General features: G+C 29.8%; 1 protein-coding gene across 1 annotated transcript in view; it reads left to right on the top strand.

Annotated features, from left to right (window-relative positions):
• Window positions 1–7,315, top strand: part of LOC106469678 (rho family-interacting cell polarization regulator 2-like) — a 75,291-nt gene extending 67,976 nt beyond the window's left edge. Inside the window, exons 17-21 of the mRNA XM_022398255.1 lie at window positions 475–624; window positions 903–949; window positions 4,158–4,241; window positions 4,903–4,996; window positions 6,616–7,315. Coding sequence (XP_022253963.1) covers window positions 475–624; window positions 903–949; window positions 4,158–4,241; window positions 4,903–4,996; window positions 6,616–6,710 — 470 coding nt within the window. The 3' untranslated portion in view covers window positions 6,711–7,315. The remainder of the gene's footprint in view (window positions 1–474; window positions 625–902; window positions 950–4,157; window positions 4,242–4,902; window positions 4,997–6,615) is intronic.
• The last annotated feature ends 2,275 nt before the right edge of the window (window positions 7,316–9,590 follow it).

Genomic DNA, 9,590 nt, shown 5'->3' with positions numbered 1-9,590 from the left:
CGTAGGATAAAGATAACATGTTCCAGTGTAGGATAAAGATAACATATTCCAGTGTAGGATAAAGATAACATATTTCAGTGTAGAATAAAGATAACATATTCCAGTGTAGGATAAAGATAACATATTCCAGTGTAGGATAAAGACAACATATTCCAGTGTAGGATAAAGATAACATATTTCAGTGTAGAATAAAAAGGAACATATTCCAGTGTCGGGTAAAGATAACATATTTCAGTGTAGAATAAAGATAACATATTTGAGGATGACACTTTTCAAGTTTATTATGAAAATTTTGTTCTTTAAAAAGACAGAAATGTTGTGATGGGTAATGTTATCTTATATGTAATATAAAACTTCAGAAACCATACCAACTGTAAATAACTAAATAATTTTTTATACACAGCACATTTGTGTGTGTGTTTGTTTGTTTGTGCATATATGTATGTATATATAAATATACATATATTTCACTAGTCACTCAGATTGAACTCTTGAGAAGTAGAGATGAGAACACTGTGAAGAAAACACTTACAGATATGGAGACACTCTGTTGCAGTTTGGACAGCCTTCTTGTTGTGAGCCACTTACTTATAGATGAAAATGTGAAACTCAAGAAATTAGCTAGTAGGTATTTCAAGTTTCAGCTCTGATTTGAATTTAATAATATATATAGTTGTTTAAGAATCTTCTTCACCTAAAGAAGTTATTCATATACACTGTGATCATCTTGAGGTTGTTTGTTCTTTAAAATTTTGTAAGATTGACCTTTCTTGATGTTTGTGGTTCAACACTAATGTGTACATGTGATCTTATTTATAATATGTGTATAAAGACAGGGATACTTCAAAAGGACTTCTGTATCAAGTATCTTACATTTCAATATTGATTTTTTTCTTACACAGAATTGTACTTGACAAATGCATCTAAAACAGTCAACCTGAGGAAAAAAGTAAGTTTTTTTTTTCTATTTGTATCACAAAATATAGTTATAATTATGCTGAAACAATTGAATCATAGATATTATGAAAATGTTACAAATTTTATCAAAAACACACTGTAGAAAACATTTTCATTCACCTTACAGTAATGAAGGACAACAAGAAAACCTCAACCAGTATACCTCGAACATTTTGTCAGCTGTCATGTTATGCCTATATGTAAAATAACCTGATAGATTTAGATCCAGTAGTAAGGTATTTGTTCTATAAATGATGTTTAGAAAGACACAAGATTATATACACATAGATCAAATATTAGAATGCAACCAACAAATGTCCAGTACTACTGTTGAAGATGTGGACAACCAGATATTGCTTCTCAGTGTAGTCTATGCTAAGTACAGTGCATTTCTTCAGCTTCATCTTGCCAGTTCAGTAAAATGTGTATTGTGTAGTTCTATACAAAAGTTTTAAGAAAATAAATTGTCTGAGAAGACCAGAAAAGAATCAGAATCACTAAACTACATGAAATGAGGAAGAGTTGTCTACTCTCCAACCAAACTTCTCTACTACAGATATTTTAATGCCTTTTTCTAAAACTGATGTTACTCACACCACCTTTCATTGAAACATAAAATTTCTAATCCATATATCTATCATATGGAAAATAAGTCTTGTTTCTGTTTGAATATCCTCTGAAGCATTCAAGTAAAGCAGGAAACAAACTTTTTAGCCATAAAAAATAGTTGATTATAATGTTTAATTAGTTAATAGATTTAAAATTATTACATTTTTTGAAGTTCTTCCCCAAGTATCACCAGAATAGGACAGTGTCATGAAACCTCATCTACCTTTAACTGTGTAGTTAACAATGGTGATAGCATAATTGCCTAAGTAAAGCTTTACTCTTCTGTTTCAATTAGTCTTTTGGAAATTAGAAATCTTAGCTTTGCTTTAGCTTGAATATTTTACCCATATTTCTACACATAATTACAATGTGTATATGCTTAATTTTGATTGGCTAAGAGATTTGATGAAAAAGCTGTATTTTAATGCTAATCATGGTAGTGTTATGACAGCGGAAGTCACGTGATGCTAGTAACACGTAATAAGTTCTAGAAAGATTGGGGAACATCACAAATAATCCAGTATTTGCTAGGCACCCTCTATTCTTGTATATAAGTGTATCAGACAATGAATAGATATAGAGAATTGCAGACAGGCAGAGATGGACAATTGAGTCAAGCTCGGTAGTAAAGTGCGTGAATCATGGTGAATTATAGTGTGTGTTTAAGTTAAAGTGACTGTGGAAATTTAGTGTATTGCAAAGTTGAATTGAGAAAGAATAAACTAGTTTTATTTAAGAAAAGACTTGTATCACTGAAGTTTCTCTGAAAGAATTTCTACGGAAAATTAACAAACGGCCAGAGACGTAACAGTAGCATATGGTTACCTGTGGTTTTATATAATCACTCAGTAACTTAGTTCCTTTACTTTATAGAGAAGGACATGCTATTTTAGTTTCTGAATTTTAACTTTCTTAGATACTAGACATGTTTATTAACATTCAAGGGATCTGAGTAGTGGTATATCTAGTAATTATAAATTATAATTAAGCTGGTTAAAATAAGTCCAATTTAACAAGATGTGTAATTTTTTTTTAATTTTGTAAAATACATTTACTTCCCTTAATTGTACCATGCTCACTTTTGTCTAATAATGGGGTTGCATGTCGTTATTTTGATTATCTGTTTATTACATTGAATTTGTGTTCCATGTTTTGCAAGTACTTGTTAAAAATAATTGTTGATCATTATCTTAAAATTAATGTAGATATCTTTCAAAGACTTAATCTTTAAAAACCTGTAAAGTTATTAAATGTATTGAAGACCTTTGGGTCTGAAGGATGCAATAGCAGTTTGAAGGCAATGCTTTAAATATAGGCCTGCTATTGCCTGATGGTTAAGACACTTGACTTGAAATTGGTAGGCCATGGGTTCAAAGTTCATCCATCACATGGTTGCCCTTTCAGCCATGGGGGACATTATATTATGATAGTCAATCCCATTATTCTTTGTTAAAAGAGTAGCCCAAGAACTGGAGATATGTGGTGTTCACTAGTTGTCTTCCATCTATTCTAACACTGCTAAATTAAGGACGACTAGTACAGATAGTTCTCGAGTACCTTTTCACGAAATTAAACATCCCGTGGTGGGAGAGAGCATTAAGTTTACGAACTTACAACACTAAAATCTGGGTTTCGATTTCTCATGGTGGACACAGCAGATAGCCAAATGTGGCTTTGCTCGAAAACAAACAAACAAAATCTTTAGATAGTTTTGAAGTGTACATTATTTAATAATGAAGAACAGACATGAATGTGGTGTGAGAAATTTTCGTAAAGGTGGAAGTGCAATTTAATACAAAAGCAAACTGAAACAGTAATGAGTACAACTGGAAAAGGACTCTTGATTCATGATGTATGTATTTGTTGAAGGTAGAATAGAGGACAATTATATTTCACATATTTCAATTTCTCTTTTGAATTTTAGTTGTGTTTGAAGACTTTCATGATTTGTTTAAAGACCAGGCTAGAGTTCTTTATTATGAGTGAAAACAGAGTCAGATTTTCTGATGATCAATGATGTGAATGGATTTAGTGGAAGCATTAGTTTTATTTTTTTTTTCAACTTAATTTGATTTTTATGTCTATAAATTTAAGTTTTTTAAATGCCTGTTTCACTAATGTAACACTATCTGTAAAAATATGAGTATGAACATATAATGTTTCTTTTCATTGCATTCCTTGGTGATTTAATGTTAATAAGGTTGTCAAAACACTTGAAACATCATTTCCATTCCAACTACTATAAGCTATTATTCTAAAATTAAAATGACTAATCTCTACAGAAATAACTACATTAATAGCTTCTTACAGAGATAAAGCAATAGCCTCTTACAGACAGCAAGTAATTCTGTCTTATAGAAATGAATTAATAGCTTATTATATAGATAAATTAATAGCTTCTTATGGAAATAAAGTAATAGTTTCTTATGGAGATAAAGTAATAGTTTATTGTTTATATAGATAAAGTAATAGTTTTTTATGGAGATAAAGTAATAGTTTATTATTTATATAGATAAATTAATAGCTTCTTATGGAGATATATTAATAGCTTTTTATAGAAATATGGTAATAGCATCTTTTTTATTTTTTAGCTCCTCACAGTTTATTTAGGAGCCTTAGAATCAGAAATACCTCAAATAAGACAAAGTGCTTGTGCTGCATTGGCTGTTTTAAAAGTAAGTCTTAAATTTTTTATTTTCCCTAAATTGCAATATAAAAACCAATTCACATCTGTAGCTTTTATATAAAAATGTGTCATTTCAAGCTTTAAACAGTTCATTTATAAATACATTTCAAAGTTCCAAATTTTACTTGTAATGTTAATAAAACATCAGTTTTAAATCTATGGTTAAAAGCTGATAAGTCAATATAATGTAGTCTTTTTTTTTATTTCTAACAAAATATTGTGATCTTGTGAATGGTCAAAAGAAGCAGCTAAACATTTCTGGCATTTAATAATACTTGTTTTTTCATTTTGTACAAGTACACAATAGTACTCAGCATGAAACAAGGCTATTTTTCACTTCTTTCAGCAAGAGGTGTATCTTGTAAAATAGTTATTTTAAGAAAACTTTTAACTTCACAAAGTCTCCTTCTTCTACAAACATTTTTCCACACATTCTAAAAGTAAAAGCAACTAAAGCTACAATTTATTTTACTGACATTTTGACTTGCACTTTTTCTGGGTACAATGTTTAACAACAACACTATTGCTACCAGTTATTTTACTTGTGTAATTAGTTTTTACTCTAAGTTACATAAAAACTAGTCTTACTACTACACATATTTTGATGTAATCAGAATGAATTAATATATCTTATATTTCCAAATTTTCAGGCTAATGAATACATAAAAGAATTAGTACATCTTTCCCAGAATGATCCAGACCAGCTTGTACAACAAGAAGCAAAATATACTCTCTTTTCATTTGGTATGTTAAAAAAAACTTTTGTCTGTTACTTCTCAACTCAAAATAATGAAGGAAATATTTAATTATTTCAATTAATACTGAAGCAACATTATGTGTGTATACTAAACGTTATAAAGGTATGAAAGAAAGAAAGTAAGATACATATAAAAATATACAAGTTTTACAGTTAGTAACACAGTATTTAACTAATGAAATGATAAAATCAAAAAATGATTTATAACAGAACTTGTTAATGAAAAATACTTATATTCTATATGCAATTACAGAACTTCAACAGCCTTTACAAGTGTTACTTTTTGAAAAAATGTTCACATTGTATTACATTTAGAACTTATTCAATGCATCTGTGTAAAGAGCCTTCACAAATGTTACTTTTTGAAAAATAATGTTCACATTGTATTACATTTAGAACTTATTCAATGCATCTATGTAAAGAGTGTATTTGATTCGTATATATGTAAATGTTACAATATTTTATGTTAGCTACAAATAGTAATTACCTTAAAGAATAAAAAGGCTCACAAGTTCAAATATCAACAAGTTTTGGTTATTTGATATCATAAAACTAAAATTTAAATGTATTATTTAACAGACTAAAAGTTTTTTTAGGCTAAAACAAATATTTATTATGTGGTTCATTTACATTTAAAAAATTATAAAGATATGAGCCCAGAGAGAATGTCATAGTGTTTTAAATAAGTAGGAATGAATAGTGAGTGTAATGTCTTGAGTTTGTAGGAGTTTTGATGAGTGATTCATTGTCCTGAATGAGTATGAATATTTGTTGCATTAACAATCTAATGAGAAAGAAGGTATGTATGCTGAGTGTTATAAAACTTTAAGTGGGAAGAAGTATATGGTATCTTTACAGTTACCTTAGATGTTCAAGAATGTTTAGTAAAGGATAAAAATATTCTGCATGAGCAGGAATATTCAATGAGTTTTTTCAGTGCTCTGAGTTTGGTAAGAAGATATGGTGAGTGATATAAGGTTAATTTTGATATGAAAGTATGGTAAATGGTATAATGTCTAATTTGGAAGGCGTGTATGGTGGGTGGTATAATTATAATAAATCTTTATTGCATTTGGCAAGAAAGTATGGTGGGGTGCAATATTTTCAGTTTTGTAGAGATGTATGGTGGATGGTATAATATTTTGAATTTGGTAGGAAAGTATTATGTGTGGTACAATGTTTTGAGTTTCATAGGAATGTATGGTGAATGGTATAATGCTTTGATTATGGTTGGGATGTATTCTGAATAAATAGTGCTCGAAGAAAATAAATATGAATGGTGAGTAGTGTATATACCTATAGTTTTCTGATGTTGAAATCTTATCAAAAGATTTTACTTATTTTTAACACAGAATTTTGAAAACATCTAGTAATGATCACTTGCTTGTTAAGTGTATTAGCTGTTTGAAATGTTCTATTTACTGTATTATATTTTATGTATCTAGGGTTAATTGATATGCATGTTTAAAATTATTTATTGAACGTTTTTGAAAATTATAAACTCAGGTTAAACATTTAAATGATCGTATTGAAGACTTAAAGATAAATTCTTAATTTTTCAATTTTACAATAATATGTGGTCCTAATTTTCATATTGTTTATTTAGGAATGGAAGGGAAAAAAGCATTTCAGGAGCAGAACATGGTTACTCATGGGTTTAAGAGCTTGCAAATGAAAGAAATGAAAAGAGAAATGAACTGAAAAGAGTTCAGAATGCGAGATATGGTACCTGTGATTTTCTGTTATCATTAAAATTCTTACAGTCTGTGGTCAAAAATTTTGCATCCTAATCCAAGATGTTTTTAACCATGCATGGTTTAAAAAATAGTAAAAAATATAAAACTTTAAAAAAAAAGAATGTTAAGGTGTAAAAAATAATTTGATAATCACAGATTACCAAAAAATGTTTTTCATTTAATAATTATGACATTTTATGCCTGGTGTTAATTCATTTGTACATGTCAGTAAAAATCAAACAAAAATTCTGAAGCTTTGACTTTCATCATTTGAACAGTCATTCTAGTATGTATTTTGTATTTATGATAAAATATACATTTTTTTCTTTACATGGTCTTTTCTTTCATACTATCCTTTTCTCTCTGTTTCTATGAGACAAATTTGTTGTTTTGTTTTGTTATATTTTTGAATGAGTATTTTGCATGAAGTTAATATATGTATGCAGTTTGTTCTGTGAGTTGTAACTACATGTGTAATGTCTTGGTAAATTGTGATAGTTTGAAACTGAATGTATACTTAGTGATAAATTTATCCTTAGTGGCTGAAATAAAAATAATTTTATGTTTCAATTTGTGGCTTTGGTTGTATCAAATTTATGAACTTGAATAGCATGTGTCAGCACCTTTTGATGTTTTACTTACCAATCACATGGACCTCACAATAAGTTCAGAAAACATTAAAATATACATGTAACTTTGTATTAATTGTTTTTTTATTGTTTCTTAACATTTATACAATATTTTCTAGATTGCTCTATACCTACACATAAACACTGCACAAAACAACTAATTCAAAGAAAATTGTAATTTCTAATCTTAGAGTGATGACAAAGCTAAACCACTGTTATTAAATACTGTCAGTCACCCCCATCAGTTTATTGTAGTGCTGTGACATAGTGCCATGAGCAACATATTTAGCAACTATATATTTTCTCATAGTTAATTCAAATTCACAACCATTCTACAGTACAATGCTAATAATTATATATATATGTATGTATATAAAAAAGATGTTAAATATTTCTTTCATTTTTAAAATAGGTGAAATTGAAAAGAGAATCTGTGACATAGAGGCTTAATGCATTCTCTGATTGGTCGTATCTTCTGCTGTGGACTGCAGTTTTGCCTATTCACGGCTCATCAGCACAGCTTGTGTCAGCAAACAAAAAAATACAGTTAGGCCTTGTGTAATGGTGAAGTGTATGTAAAATCTATGTGGTTTTGAGTCCTTTATAATTCACCATACATGATTAGATATATACATACATGTTAAAGACTTCTTTTCTTTTTCACCAAAGGTGAAATTGAAAAGGCAATCTGTAACATGGAGGCCTTTGTTGAAAAAGAAAAAAAATCTTTACCACATATAATCATTAAACAGTTGGACCACTGTATAATATTGAATAATGAATTAGGTGAGACGGCAAAACATTATTCACGTACCTAAATTAATTTAGGTTACCGTATGGTGAATTAAAACGGACTCAAACCCCCATAGATATAATGCTCATTATTGTTGCAAAGGTATAAAAAGCCATTCTGATGAGAAACATTCATACAGCAAGATTGTTAACAATTTTGAGCCAAAGTACACAATATTTGAAAAACATTGTCTTCGCTGTTATCTTTGGAGGTGCAAAAAGTTTCACATTAGAGTATTTAAAACAGAAATGGATAATGAAACTACACTCACAGCCAATCCAGAGTAACACCTGCATCTGCAAGGTTATGGCTATTAAAGAAAACCTCTCAACCCAAAAGGTCATTACAGTGAAGCTGAATACATTTCCAGTTATGGTTAACAAGGTAATAAATACTTAATAAAGTATCAAACTTCCAGCCACACTTAATAATCATTTGATGTTTCCATGAGGAAAATTATCACAGAAACTGGAATCGGAATAATCCCATTTGACCACGTATTTGTCAAATTTCCGAAAAGAACTCTTTCAAGTTAAATTTCATGCCTTTTATCTGTTTAAGAAACATGTGATATTGGAAAGTGACAACCATGTGGAGTAGAGACCACAACGAAATGTTTATGAAGAAATATGATTTAAGATTGACCTTGTTGAGCTTCACAGATGTTTGTTATTATAGAAAATATGGAGTAGGGGAATGATAAGTAATCAAGGCAATTAGAATGAGCAAGACTGGTGAAGGAAGAAGTGGTTCGGAGGGCAGCGTAACATAACATAATGTTCTAGGACAACATGGGATCTATTGGTCCATCTTGGCTGTTCCATCCTCTAAACTAAATTAAAATAATTTCTAAAAAAATCTTAAGGCCAGCCCTTCATATACTTATCAAGCTTTTTCTTAAACTCACTTAAAGTTACTGCCTCTACATCACCTGAAAGCAACCCATTCCAAAGACTAACCACCCTGGTAGAAAAATGAAACTGTCTTAGCTGTAGATGGCTCCTACCTTGCCAAAATTTGTATTTGTGTCCCCTAGTCCTACTATTCTCATTGTTAAATATGGAAAAAGATGATGCATCAACACTATAAATTCCCTTTACAATCTTAAACACCTCAATCAGATCCCCCCCTAACTCTTTCAAGAGAAAACAATTTGAGGCACCATCCCTGGCACCATTCTAGTAACCTTTTGCAACAATTCAAGACTGACCATAATATTCCAAATGAGGCATAACCAGTGACCTATACAATGAAATTATAACCTCTTTAGACTTGTATTCAATATTTCTATAGATACAACCTAAAATCCTTTTTGCCCTACCACTAGCAACAGCACATTTCTTGGATGGCTTTAGAGACTGATTGACTATTACACCAAAATCCCTTTCCTACATAACACTATTAAGGTTATTCCCATCCAAAC

Source organism: Limulus polyphemus, unplaced genomic scaffold (genome assembly GCF_000517525.1).
Source record: "Limulus polyphemus unplaced genomic scaffold, Limulus_polyphemus-2.1.2 Scaffold3609, whole genome shotgun sequence".
Classification (NCBI taxonomy): Eukaryota; Metazoa; Arthropoda; class Merostomata; order Xiphosura; family Limulidae; genus Limulus; species Limulus polyphemus.
This window is presented reverse-complemented; position numbering and strand designations above follow the sequence as displayed.